The 13,369-nt window shown below is 43.6% G+C and overlaps 3 protein-coding genes across 6 annotated transcripts in view; 2 read left to right on the top strand and 1 right to left on the bottom strand.

Moving 5' to 3' along the window:
• Positions 1-6,188, top strand: part of LOC125000226 (lysine-specific demethylase RSBN1L-like) — a 32,033-nt gene extending 25,845 nt beyond the window's left edge. Inside the window, exons 7-9 of the mRNA XM_047575637.1 lie at positions 658-828; positions 988-1,096; positions 1,504-6,188. Of these exons, the coding sequence (XP_047431593.1) occupies positions 658-828; positions 988-1,096; positions 1,504-3,246 (2,023 nt within the window). The 3' untranslated portion in view covers positions 3,247-6,188. The remainder of the gene's footprint in view (positions 1-657; positions 829-987; positions 1,097-1,503) is intronic.
• A 2,495-nt stretch (positions 6,189-8,683) lies between these two features.
• On the bottom strand, positions 8,684-12,932 carry LOC124999893 (transmembrane protein 60-like). Of its 2 annotated transcripts, none has more exons than XM_047575112.1 (3): positions 12,312-12,932; positions 10,050-10,170; positions 8,684-9,920 (listed from the first exon to the last, which is right to left on the bottom strand). In XM_047575112.1, the coding sequence occupies exons 2-3, from the start codon at positions 10,131-10,133 to the stop codon at positions 9,603-9,605; spliced, it is 402 nt and encodes a 133-aa protein (XP_047431068.1). In that variant the 5' UTR covers positions 10,134-10,170; positions 12,312-12,932; the 3' UTR covers positions 8,684-9,602. The 2 variants fall into 2 exon arrangements, with proteins under 2 accessions (XP_047431068.1, XP_047431067.1); XM_047575111.1 differs by lacking the exon at positions 12,312-12,932 and adding an exon at positions 10,461-10,722.
• LOC124999892 (protein PHTF2-like) overlaps positions 10,975-13,369 on the top strand; it is a 35,274-nt gene continuing 32,879 nt past the window's right edge. For 2 of the 3 annotated variants that reach the window (XM_047575110.1, XM_047575108.1), the window contains exon 1: positions 10,975-11,182. The gene's annotated coding sequence lies outside the window, so the exon portion shown is untranslated. The remainder of the gene's footprint in view (positions 11,183-13,369) is intronic. The other variant, XM_047575109.1, reaches the window with a different exon arrangement.

The raw sequence follows: 13,369 nt of genomic DNA, 5'->3' as shown, positions 1-13,369 counted from the left end.
TGACATTACGTTTTGTGGATTAACTATAAACTTGCAAATAAGTGTTTAAAAATGTTTATTTTTTTTTTAAAATTAACGAACTATGAATAATTAATAATCGGCCTGTAAAAGAAGGAATCTTTCAGAGGTGCTGTGATGCACACTTGTGCTTAATTAATTAATTAATTAGTTAATTAGTTAATTAACAAAAACTAATTAGCAATAATTCTGGTTTTTGATTGAATTTTGATCCAAATACAAAAAAAATAATATTTGGTGATTTGTTTTCGACTTCTATGACATTGACATGAATATATTAGTTTATAAATGAGAAATTATGACGATTTTTTGCATTTTATTTTGACATTTTGCATGAAGAGATAAATAATAATAAGAACAATTCATTTTCAGTTTAGTTTTATCAAAGGAACTTTAAATTCAACACATCTCAGAGCATCGTGTTTCAGGAGCAACAAGCTCCGTCTGGATGTCATCAGCGCGAGACACAACAGCAGCAAATAAAAGTGTTGTGGGTTTATGTAGCAGACAGCAGAAGACAAAGACACCGGGACGGCGAGCGTCCCACTCACCTTTAGTCAGTGTCTTCTGCATTTAGACGGCGGGAAGCAGACAGGAGTGAAATGTGAACTGTGTGGGCACTCTGCTGTTTCCTCCCAGCTCCACCAATGAGGTGAAGAACCTGCTGCAGTCGCTGCCAAGGACCAGCGAGCCCAGAGAGATGCTGTTTGAGGATCGGACTCGGGCCCACGCTGATCACATCGGACAGGGCTTCGAGCGCCAGACCACGGCGGCTGTGGGGGTGCTGAAGGCTGTGTGCGCCGCAGAAAGGTGGGCAGTGATCCTCGCTACACAGAAGCGATCGCTTTGAATGTCAGACGGTTTCGGTTGTGGCTGTTTGTCTAGGAGCGACACACGCTCGGTATTTACACAGCTTACCCGCTGACAGATATCATATAATCCTCCTCTCCCTCCCTCCCTTGTTCTCAGCTCGGAGCCTCCTCGTGTAACCAAAGATGTTGTGTGTTTCCGTGCTGCCGACTTCAACTATGTGGTTCAGAGACTGCAGCTGGACTTATACGAACCTCCGCTGTCTCAGGTGTTACATTACACACACTTTCTCTGCAGACATGGCGACAAGCACAGTTCACTCATTAAATTAATCCCAGTGTAGCTCCAAGTAGATACAGTTTCCATTGCATGTTGGATGCTGCCCCCTGGTGGAGCAAATTAAATTAAAGCGTCAGATTATTTATTTATTGTTTACAATTGTATTTAACAAATGTGAATAAGTTATGTGTTAATTTTTTGTCAGTTTAAGCATCAAACTAATTAACTTGAGATTCACAATTTCTCAAACTACACAGCCTTTTCACCACAGTTGTTATTTTCTTTTAATTGCAGCGATGCTGTAGAGGTTTTTATTTTTAGCTATGAAAACAATGGAACGGCGATGATTTGCCTTCGTTTCCTCTTTCTGAAGCCTTTCGTCCTCTCTTTTTATAGTGCGTGCAGTGGGTGGATGATGCCAAACTAAACCAGCTGCGACGGGAGGGCATTCGTTACGCCCGCATCCGCCTGTGCCACGATGACATCTACTTCATCCCCCGCAATGTGGTCCACCAGTTCAAGACCGTGTCCGCCGTCTGCAGCCTGGCGTGGCATGTCCGCCTACAGCAGTACCACCAACCAGAAGGAAAGGAAGAGGAGGAAGAGGAGTTGAAGGAGAAAGACGTGAGAAATGAGGAAGGGGAGGGGAGGGAAAAGAAAGCAGTGAAGGAGATGATTAAGGAGGAGGAAGAGGAGGTGGGTGTGGCGGTAAACAGGACGAATGCCAAAAAAGAGGAAGAGGATGATCGACCTCCGCATCCACCTCCTTTATCTCACCCGACTCTCTCGGTGGACTCGGACCGCGCCGGAGACGGAGACGGAGAGGCCGCGACGCAAAGGACAAAAGGAGACGGAAAACACAAACAGCCGAAGGAAGAAGCTCCTCCTCCTTCGCCCTGCAAGAATAAATCACCTTCGCCTCTTTCTCCGCCGCCTCCTGCCTCTCACCCTCATCATCAGGACTCAAAACCAAAAGCAACATCAAAACACCATCATCACCACTCGGACAACAGAACTATGTCTTCCAGTTCCTCTTCCTCCTCAGCTCCCAAGTCATCTCCTTCTCCACCCTTTTCTAAGTCTTCCACCTCTTCAACATCTTCACCAGGATCTGCTGTTACCTCTTTGCACTCTTCTTCTTCTTCTATGGCCCCCCATCCACCCTCTACCTCTTCTTCTTCTACTACTGTTTTGTCCACGCCTTCATCCCCGTCTACTCTCAAACCTGCAGCCGACCCTCACCTCTCCACTCTCTCGTCACCTCCCTCGTCCCAGTCGGATCAACCCGAGGATAAAGACTCTCTCCACCTGAAGACGGATGTCTCCTCAGTCCCACGGACGCAGTCAGAAAATCAGGCGCCGCTTGCCGTGGACGTACAAACACATGCCTCCCAAGCGGACACACGGACGCACACGGTGGCCGACACGCGGACACAAACACTACCAGAGACATGGACTCTTTGGTCGGACTCTGACTCCAGGACACCTGTGGATTTGCCAACACGTCCGCCGCAGGACGCCACGAGGCAAGGACTTTACAGGCAGCAATACGCGCCCCACCATCACCTCCCCCCTCCTCCTCCTCCTCCTCCTACCCTCCCTCACATCCTCCCTCCCTCTTTCTCGCCTCTGCTGCCCCACTCCCACCTCCCCCACAGACCTCCCGTCCTCCCCACTCAAACACTAAACTCTTTCCTCGGCCAGAGCGCGCCGCCTCACTCGGTCCACATGCACCAACCCGGCATCACCACACAGCCCCAGACGTATTTCCAACCTCAACCAAACGCGGCGCCCGCCGGCTGCACGTCCCTCCCTCCTCACCTTTCTCACCCGCACCAGTTTGCCAAAACCTTCTTCCCCCATCAGCACCCGGGATTCAGCCCTCCCCCCTTCCTCGCCTCTCAGCCCTTCCTCTCACAGACGCCCGGCTCTTACCCCCTGCAGCCACAATACCAAACATCAGCACCTCTGCAGGTTCAGCACCCCCTCACCTCGCAGTCGTTCCCTCACCCACCTCCTCCTCCTTCCTCCTCACCGCCTCCCCCTCCTCCCCCTCCTCTTCCACCTCCTCCTCAGCCTTCCCCTTCCATCCTCTCCCCTCCTCCGAAGCATGAAGAGGAGCAAAGGCAGATTTTATAGTAGTTTTTTGTACATAGTGCTTTTTAAATAACTGTACTGTGTGTACAGGGTTTTATTTTGGTTGTGTTGTTGTAAAACGATGTAAAAAAAAAGGAAATAACGACGGTGGTGCATATTGGTTATGGACACAGTATCATAGTTTATTAAGCAAAGCCGGACTCGTTACGTCCCAGACCCGCTGGACTCAACAGGCTCAGATTGTACCGAGGTGTTTGGCCGTGCACAGGTTTCAAAACTACATTTTTGAAGGATGCACCAGAAGAGATTATCGAGGCTCGTGGTTAAAATGAGCTCCGCAGTTTGCCAAACTGCTGGTCTGGTCCAGTGTTTTGGGGGTTTTTTTTGTTTTTGTTTTTTTGAAGTGAGCATGAATATCAGATTATCCGTGAGCCGTCAGATGTAGGACGAACATTTCTGTCAGATATTTATATTTAAAAAGGTCACGAGGAGTGGCCTTTTTGTGAACCTTGCAGCTAATGCTTCCATTTTTGTGGCTTTTTTTCTAGTATGTTCTCTGTGCCCAAGACTGTTTCTGGAATATCGATGGCTCACACGATGATATTAGACGATACAGTGGCGTATTGTTGTAATATGTATTACTACATTTCCTCTTCTGCACTCTATCGTTACAATTTATCACAGGAGTTGTCCCTAGTATTGTATTTTGAGCAATAATGCTCTGCAATAATCTGCAGACAGACAGCTGCGTTTTCTTGTTATTGATATGACGACAGCACTTGATACAAAACCAACGAGGAGGGAGCTTAACTAATGTGTTCCAGTGTTATATTGACGGACAAGAATGTTTTTTGAGTTTGTCAGTGCTACTAAATAACCAGTCATCCGTTAAGAGTCACACTTTAAAGTATTGAGGGCGTCTTGTACCTGTTGTCGTCGTCACCAGAGGCAGAGCTCTTTGCTGGGGCTTTTATTTTAGGCTCTGTTACCGGGATTTTCTCAATTTGGAAACACTTGCTCGTCAGCCAGACCTCCAGAGTCTCAGGAAAACACACATTCATTCACAGATATACTGAAGTCCTGATCCATTGGTTTTAATGGATAGTACACAGCTCTAGGTAAACAAGGCAGCACGGCAGATTAAAAGTTTGCCATCATCTGGACAACAGGATTAAAAGCAATATCACAGATTAGGTCAAGACTCTTTAGGGCATCTTTTAATGGATATACAGCGTCTGTGTAAATACAGGCGAGAGACTTAAAAGGGATGGGCATCGATAAGATTTGATTGATACCGATTCTGCTTATCGATCCTCCTGTGAGTTTTGGTTTGGAAAAAGGAAGCGTTTTGTGGTTTCGTGTAAACAACAGAGATAACGAGAGATAAGAGCTTGTGTAAGTAAACAAATAGGAAATTGGTCACTGGATCCTCACTAGCACCGCTCTGCTGAAACTTAGCGATAGCCGCAGTTGTTGACCGGAGATCGTCGGAACACATGACACTTTCGGTATTTAATACGTGCCTCGTCAGCAGATACTTCAAATGTCGGTGCTGTTTCCGCCCCGTGTTTGAAATCACGGCGGTGTATAAGTTGCACGTTTCGCTGTTACAGTCCTTCCTGGTGAAGTGAAGCCACACTTGGGAACGTTTCTGTCTTTCCGCCATCGCGTCTTCACGATGTGACGTAAAGACGTAAAGATTCAGCAGGAAACGAGTCGATAAGCATGAAGGCTAATGATATCGATGAATTGAACCGGTCGATGCTCATCCTGAGTAGTTAATCCCAGTTTATGTCAGATTATCGACAGGGAAATTTCAGGTTCTTCCAAGACTTCTACGACTTCTTCACCTTTTTTTTCTTTATCATTATTATTATTATTATTATTATTCTTTATTGACACATGCTTTAAGACACTTTGAAAACAGCTGGTACACTGTTGAGAGCTCACTCCCAAAGCACTATTTATCTATTAACCTGAAGTCCAGTTTCTCTACAGTGTGGAGCGACCTGTCTATAAAAGGTTTTATTTATCAACGGGGGACGGACCCCCCCGGCTTTTAAAAGTACAATAAATTATTGAAAGTTCATTTTTGAGCAGCAGATATGAAGAGTATATGTTTCTCAAGAGGAGTCAAAACTCTTCCGTCTCAGTGCATATCCCACATGTGTGGAGCTTAGTTGTTTTTTTTCTTTTCTTGTGATTTTACTGTCAATATTGGAGTACAGCCCACTTGCTAATGTAGCCCACGACATTTCCCCAGTGCCTGTCCTTAACTGTGAACTGCTAAAAGGTCCAGAGACATACAGCGAAAGAGTTCTGCACCTCTCGCAAGGAGTTTTAAGTTCTCACTGGAAAAATGAGAGCACAGCCTTAAATTTGGTGTCTGAAAAACTGCTGAAACCTCTCCAGATATCTGCGGTTGAAGCTAGGATGGCTCAGTGGAATGATATCCTAAAAGCAGGGTTGTATTTTTCTCAATTCGTCTCACCACAAGCCTAAAAAAAAAAAAAAAAAAAAAAAAAGTTGGAAAAGAAAGATAACGCCTTAGCTTTTTTTTTTTTTATCAGTTTGCCTCAAATGACTCCTTTTTTCAGAGACAGAACTCTGGACTGTGTGGCTCTGGGGAGAAGGAGGTGATAATTAAGCACTTGATATCAGTTGTAAGGCGCTCTCTGCAGCTCTTTTTATGCTTCTGGGTTTTAGATGTTACAAAAAAAAAAAAACTCACACACACGACAGGAACTCATATATTTTTTGTACAAATGTGACAAAGATAATGTTTGAAAACAGAAGAAAAAGTCTTCAGGGGCTTGTGGTGTTTTCACAGAGTTTATTTATCTCGAGTTTCCTTTTTTGTTGTTATTTTCAACTGTCAGCACTGTAGTGTACATAAGACGTTTTGTAAAGAGGAAAAAACAACTTGTAGTGTGGTTTCTACTTTAAATATGAGCCTAGCTAATAAAAGGTTCGCCGTATGTTAATGGGTGGAGTCAGAACTGATTCTTATTTGTCTGATGGTTCAAAATGTGCATGTGTTGATTTGCAGGCTGGTAACTTATAAACTCACCATTTACATTCTCGTCTGTTTGACACTTTTCCTCCAATCGACAGTAGGTGGCAGAGCACAAGCAGGCAGACACACTTTATACAATGAAGATATTATCAACAGAGACACTTTTGTTAGGTATAGATTTTTAATTTCTCCAAGGTATTTGGGATTAGTAAAAGGAAAGAAAACTAAGCATCATATTTGAACAGGAAGTAGTAGTTTTTGGAAGGAAAAAAATGTCCTCATATGTGGACACCGAGATTATTTCAATATTTATATTGTAATAAAGTCACTAATGTGGGACAAAAATATAAAACTGTTTATTTTAATACCTGAACGTGACTGAGCAAAACTAGCATTGTGAACAATTAAGTCCCAACGTCCTCAAACGAGTACTTGCTGATTAGTGACGCTGAAGCTCGTTACTATTGATAAAATTTGTTAAATTTTAAATATCAAACCAGAAACGCTAATAAGAATAAATAAATAAATAAAATAAGCATAAATAAGTTTTAACCGTAGAATTTGAGGGGGTTTTAATCCTTGTCCACTTTTTTCCTGTGATTCTCTGTACAATGTTATTCACGTCAGTGCCGACTAGTATATTGACCTTTTGCTACCACTAGATGGCAGACTGAAGTGTCCACTAATGAGGACACCGGGTTTAAATGAAGCAAAATAAGCTGGAATAAAACCTAAAACTTAATGTTCCCATATGAGGAGGCCGCGTTACTTTGTTAACTATTACTCTGAAGATTAATCACCATATTGCAACGCTGTTTATCCTACAAGCAGTACTTTGACACACTGCAGTGCACCTCTGTGTTTTCAAGGCTGAAGACTTTCCAGTCCTTTCTTATTTATAAAACTATTCCTCCTCCTCCTCGGCCCAGTGTGCCGTTTACCTGCTGTGTTTTCTGTCTTTGTTTTGCTGTTATGCGAGCCACCCCCTCACTGCAGTCTGCAGCAATGAGCTCAGCAGTTTTAACAGACCAGATCTGAGCAGACAACACAGCAGCAGCCCGGTAATTCAGCGTGTCGGGTCAGATACAACTCTGAACAGCCTTTTCCCTCCCTTCTCATCCTTCCCTGCTGGCGGAGCTCGGCCTGACCTTTGCAGCATGGGAATGGGGGCGAGGCAGGAAGCTGGAGCGGAGACAAAGAAATTATTTTATTGGAGGAGAAATCCTCGCCGTGAATGACTGTATTCACGTGGCTGCTGATTTGATTATCAGTGGAATGAATTACGGGGAGAACTCGGTAGTTTCTGTTCCCAAAAAATTACATTATGATAATTGCTCTTGGCATTTCCCCATATTACCTAAATATATATATTTGGTTTTGTTAAGATAAAATCTTTAACAACATGGGTAGTAACTTATTAGGTGAAATCATTAAATCTCAAGGAATTTTCCTTTCTCTGCAGCAGGTCACAATGATCCCAAATTACAGTAAATCTCTAAATGCTGGGATAAAGCTTGAAACAGTGCACTGAGATCACACCAGGGAGTTCTCTGGGAGAATTAACCTCCTGAGTCCTCATATGGGGACATTATGTTTTAGGTTTTATTGCAGCTTATTCTGCTTCATTTAAACCTGTTGTCCTCATCTGTGGACCTTTTAGTCTGCCATCTAGTGGTAGCGAATAATGAAATAATCCCAGTGTCCACATATGAGGACATCGCTTTTTTTTGTTTGTTTGTTTTTTTCAATAACTATTACTTCCTTCTTAGGTCCTACTAATCCCAAATACTTTGGAGAAATTAAAAATGCACACCAAATAAAATATTCGGGAGGTTGAAGGGGAAATGGAGCAGTGTGTTTTCCAACTGCGCTCAGGGTGATCCAACCAACCCTGTGACGTATCCGATTACATCACTTCAAAATGTCAGCTTTTTAATATTTAACCTTAGGAAAGGTGTTATTATTTTGGATATAGTTCGCAGCACAAACGTACAACACGTACGTTTCATTTAAATTGATCAACTAGAAACGGGATTACTCCGTATCTGCACTCCGCCTCCCCCTCAGCGTTCAGTCGTCCATTGCGACCCAAACTGTCGTGGATAGTTCTCCGATCTGTCCATGAAAAGTCTAAATCCCGAGTTTTAATTGCTCCAAAGCAGAGGCGAACAAAGATCCAAGCAATTCAGTTACAAATGCAAAGAGAAAAACGGCACATTCACATTCTTTTGTTGCAGATGGGTCATTATATAATTGCCAGTTATAGTGTCCTGGAAAAGACACGCACACTGCTCTTTTCTCTTTAGCTGCTTCACAGTTCATTTCAGGTCTCGTCCCAGAGGGATTTTCCCAACCCACAACATTTTGCTTTGTACAGTCTGCAACTAATCCTCAAATCTGGAAACACTTAAAATGCGAATTTGCGCTTGCATTTTATGAACAGTGGAGACAAACTCCCCCCCCAACAGTGTATAAATGAAGGTTTATTATTACAACACATGCATGCTCACATCTCATATCACGCTATTTTTCAATGTAGTGCAAAAGACGCATCTGAGACAACCAGTGGCACAAAATAAATTTCACTCAGGGAAAAACTTAATACAATACTACCGGTAGAAAATATTCTTTAGGAATGTGATTAAATTAACAATCAAGTCACAGAGTACAATACACGACAAGGGTTTTGTCTCATTGACCGTGGACTTGGGTCTCAGTGCAGACGCGGGATAAAAGCCGGACGATTTACTTCGAACAAAAGAGACATTGTACAAGGCAGATTTTTACCCTGTGGAGAAGAGGATATCAGATGTTCTGCTCCCTAAGTGATCTATTTATACGTTGCAGCTTGCAGCTTAACTTTTGTTGCGATTAGCAGTTTTAAAAATAATAACTCGCAAGCTACTCTGCGCACGATCAGGAATGAGAAGGAAAAAAATTACACTCTGTAAGCATTTGTCAAGATTAAGTGCAGGAAGTCAAAGTTCGCCGTTCACTTCCTCCCTCCCACAGCTGCGGTCGCTCATATACAATAAAAATAAACACTGGAGAACAATACTGGACATCTTAAATGCGAAACCACACAACAGAGGATGCTTTTCCAGTGTTGTCTTCACACTGATGCAGCTGCTCCCATACAAAATAGAGCCTTATTTTTAAGCTATTTTATATGAACCTTTTTTTTTTTTTTTGCAGAGTCCCAGCTCTGCACAGTCCACTGAGTTCTGAACTGTTTCTCATTTTTACATCAAGTAACTTTTTTTTCCCAAATTAACAACTGAGCGATGACCAGATTCTTATTTGTGCCACAGTCATCCCCGGAATTACATTTTTTACATGTTTTATCAGTGGCGCAGTCGTTCCTGCCGAGGTCTTAATGTGGTTAAGCCTCTCTCCTTTCAGGGAAAATATTCAGGCCCAGTTCCACCAGTGCCCCCAGCAGCATGGTCCACAGCGGTATGCACACAAACGTCAGCTTCAGGTCGGCCAGCTTTTCCAGCTTGGCGCACAGCGTCAGGCAGAAGCCCAGCTTGAGCAGCATGGCCGTCAGGTACCAGGTGCGCAGGCGCAGGTCCGGCGAGCCGTTACGCGGGTCGTACCCGGGTTTGCAACGGCCGGCCATCTTGATGGCAAGCATGAGGATGAGGATGCCATCAAAGACCCAGACCGGGAGGAAGATGAGGAACCAGTTCCACTGCACCTGGAGGAAGGAGATGGAGAAGATGATGATGCATGAGGAGATGATATATTATGATTTTTAACAATGCTGTCATGTCAGAGACAAAACTTTAACCAAACTGGTGGTCAATATTGTTAAAAAAGTTGTTACCTTTCCATCCAGTTTGAGCACTAGCATGATGAGAAAAACCAGGGTGAAGACCCAGGTTAACAAAACCCTCTGAGCCAGAGACATCTCACTGACTGAAGACACAGATCAGGACGACGAGAAGCTGGAGACAAAAACATGGATCAGACACAAATAAACAAGAGGGTAGAAAGACACTCAACATTATAAGGGATGTTTGCTATTTAAGCAAGACAAATGCGAGCAAAAGGGTTAGAATAGCTTCTAATGGCCGCATGCCAGCTATGGCACCATTATCAAACATTTCTCTCGTATCATCCGGAACCTATAAATATTATTATTTCTCATTCATTGTTATCTTAGTTAGCACCGACAGCTAGCGTTTACAGTACATCAGCATCTTGCTCATCGGTTGGTTGACAACATCTCTCTTACATCAGTCTATTTCAGTCTCCAGCATCCTCTTCTCTCTGTGCAACACGCATTAATATCCGAGTAGTATTTCTAATAAAAAGTCACATATTTATCAATAGTCGTGTCGGTTAAATTAAGGAGGATAATGAGACGATGAGGATTTCTGGTCCGTTATCCGTACTCGCCCCGCCTACCCCGGAAGTCAGTCGGTCCTCATTTGGTTTACGTCGACGTCAATCATTTTGGTATAACCGTATAGTTGATGTAAAAGCGCAAAGTTGTTGCAGCCGTTTCCTGTAGTGCTTTTTAACGTCCACTAGAGGTAAGTAAAGCTCTTTACATTTTGGGGGGTTGTAGTTATAAAGTATGCACGGTGCTGCTCCCAAAAAGGGCGAGCTTGTGTCGTGTTGTTTTCCCCGCTTTTAATTTGTTTATTTGGGCGAAACACCCCCCCGCCCCTCCCTCCGCTCTCATTTCCCCTGCACTAACCGCCAGTAACGTTTATTAGCTTAAAATGCGAATGCGCGTTTACGCGGTGCTTTACGGTGACCCGCCGAAGTAGTATTTTTACAGTGAGCGACAGAAAAGGAAAAACGCTAAAGCTTCAAACATCGGCGAGCGGACACCGAGCAGCATCTCTCCCAGACAATGGACACGGCTGGCTAATTCAGTCCACCGTAAATCACGAGTTTAAAGTTCAGCTGTGTGCTGGGGACTCGGAGCAAGCCGCTGCAGCCAAGAAGGTGAGAGTGGAGGGATTGCGTGGTAGCAGCAATCAGGGTTTCACTGCGTGGACTCTTTGTGGCTGCCGGTGGTTTAGCTAACTACTTAGCATGCCATTAGCCAGCAGCAGAAAGAGGTGGACTCATGGGTGGACTGGCTTGTGCGTGTGTTTGAAAACTGAACCTTGAAAACAACTTCCAACTGCATGTCAGCTGGCTTAAAATTAGCTGCTTTCATCGAGGTGATTTGTAGCGGTGCACACGTCGTGTCCTTTTTTGGAGTATAGCACACTAATATTTACTACACGGCTTTAAAAATGACTTCACTTAACCTGTTTTGCTATATAAAAAAAAAATTATCTAATATCCGTTATCTGGAAACTATTCCTTTTCGTGTCACTTAACCTTTGCATAGTTAATGTGGACAAAGTCATAATAAACAAATGTAATACAAATCTAAAACATGATACAGTTACATGTGTCATTGAACGCAGCACACATCCATTTAACGGTGTTACTGTATTTGTAAAGGTTTTTTCTGTGCCACTGTTGCTCTGTGCACAATGAACAGTTATTTCTGAGTTATTTATATTCAGTTGTCCAAAGCTTTCTCGCCATATGACCTTTACCTTTTAACCAACTCCCAATCTCAGTTTTAAACCACTATTCTTAATCACTAACTCTTCTCTGTAATCGGTTTGATTTCCTTTACCTATGTTGAGTCACCGAGGACAAGCTGTCGCAGGCTCACGGTTTGCCAGACCGTCTGGTTATCCAACATGTTTTCTATGTCTTGTCCGTCACTGCCACTGTCACCCTAATTTTAATCTGCACTCGTACTTTGACCTCTGAATTAATCTTCCTCACTTCACAGGCTCTTCAAAGCGTTTCCCTGGTTTTTGTTCTCAAAAAATATGGATTTCTTATTGGTCAGAAAAAAAACAGACGCAGATCAAAATACCTCGAGTGGGATACCTTGTTATGAAACAATGACAGAGGCAGAAACCTTCCCCTTCATCATGTTAATGCCGTTTAGACATGTGTCGTGGCAAAGTAATGTAAGGACATTCCTTTTTTAAATATTATTGTTATGTAACAATGAATCAATAGTCCTCCAGTCAGTTTGTTCTGTTGAATTCATTACAATTACCTGGTTGCACTTGTTTGATGTTTCATAATGCACGCAGCGAATGATACTTTGGATTCTTGTAAAAGGTGTCGTTACAGCTGATCTGACTGAGCGAGTGTCCCATAAACTGGGCTTCAGTATTTACTGAGGAGGCGTAGCCTGGACCCTTTGCTGCGTGGCTTCCCCTCTCCGTCACCCCATCATCTCCTGTCTTTCTCCACTAAGATCTGTCAAAATAAAGCCATCAAAGGCTAACAAAAAAAAAAAAAGACCTGGCATAGCATTATGACTGCCTTCCTAATATTGTGTAGTTTTCCCTTGTGCCTCCAAAACAGTTGTGAGTCATCGGAGAGTGGACGTGGGCCTTGTCTGGCAACAGGATGTTGTTGGTGGGGGCATTTAAGTCCTAGGGGAGGGGTCTCTGTGGATCATCCGATCATCAGAATTTGGGGTCTAGTGAAATTGGAGCCAGGTCGACACCTTGTGATGTTCGTCATGTTTTTTGAGTGTGTTCCTGTATCAGGCTGCTGGAGATTGTTGCTGCCATCAAGGAGTGTCGATGCTATGGGGTTGTGGTGCCTGGTCTGGTCTAGGTGGGCGGTACACGTCCAAAATTGTACCCGCTGAACTTTACATTGTCACAAGATTGTCGATATTATTTGCTTCTCCAGCCAGTGGTCATAATGTTATGCCTGATTGCTGTACGTGCAGCCAATGATAAAGCAGCTATACATTAAAAAAAAAAAAGATTGTTTGCGCTATATCAGGAAGCCTTGATTCACTTATAACGTGATATGACGTGGTGCCGTTGAGCCGGGCACTTGGGTTCGACAGCAACTCGCTGCAGGAAGCTGTGGTTCTCAGAACACTTTGCAAAATTTTGCAGAGCGGCAGTATGTTTGTTGCTTGTTGACAGAAGCTGTCGGTGATTTATGTACGAGGTCTGTGTTGTGTTACACCCTGCCGGCGTACACACTTTGGGATTCCTGGTACTAACTCACACCTGCACCTACACGCACCGTGGATGGGACGGCGCAGAGCATGTGCCTCGAGTGCAGTGATTAATCCTCTGGCGGGTT

The sequence above is a fragment of the Mugil cephalus genome, chromosome 22 (assembly GCF_022458985.1).
Source record: "Mugil cephalus isolate CIBA_MC_2020 chromosome 22, CIBA_Mcephalus_1.1, whole genome shotgun sequence".
In the NCBI taxonomy this organism is placed as follows: Eukaryota; Metazoa; Chordata; class Actinopteri; order Mugiliformes; family Mugilidae; genus Mugil; species Mugil cephalus.
This window is presented reverse-complemented; position numbering and strand designations above follow the sequence as displayed.

Bases quoted from the DNA above. Each gene is read 5' to 3' on its own strand.
- LOC124999893 (XM_047575112.1), bottom strand. From the start codon at position 10,133: ATGTCTCTGGCTCAGAGGGTTTTGTTAACCTGGGTCTTCACCCTGGTT. The intron at 9,921-10,049 runs GTAACAACTTTT...TCCTTCCTCCAG, and splicing joins TGCTCAAACTGGATGGAAAG to GTGCAGTGGAACTGGTTCCT.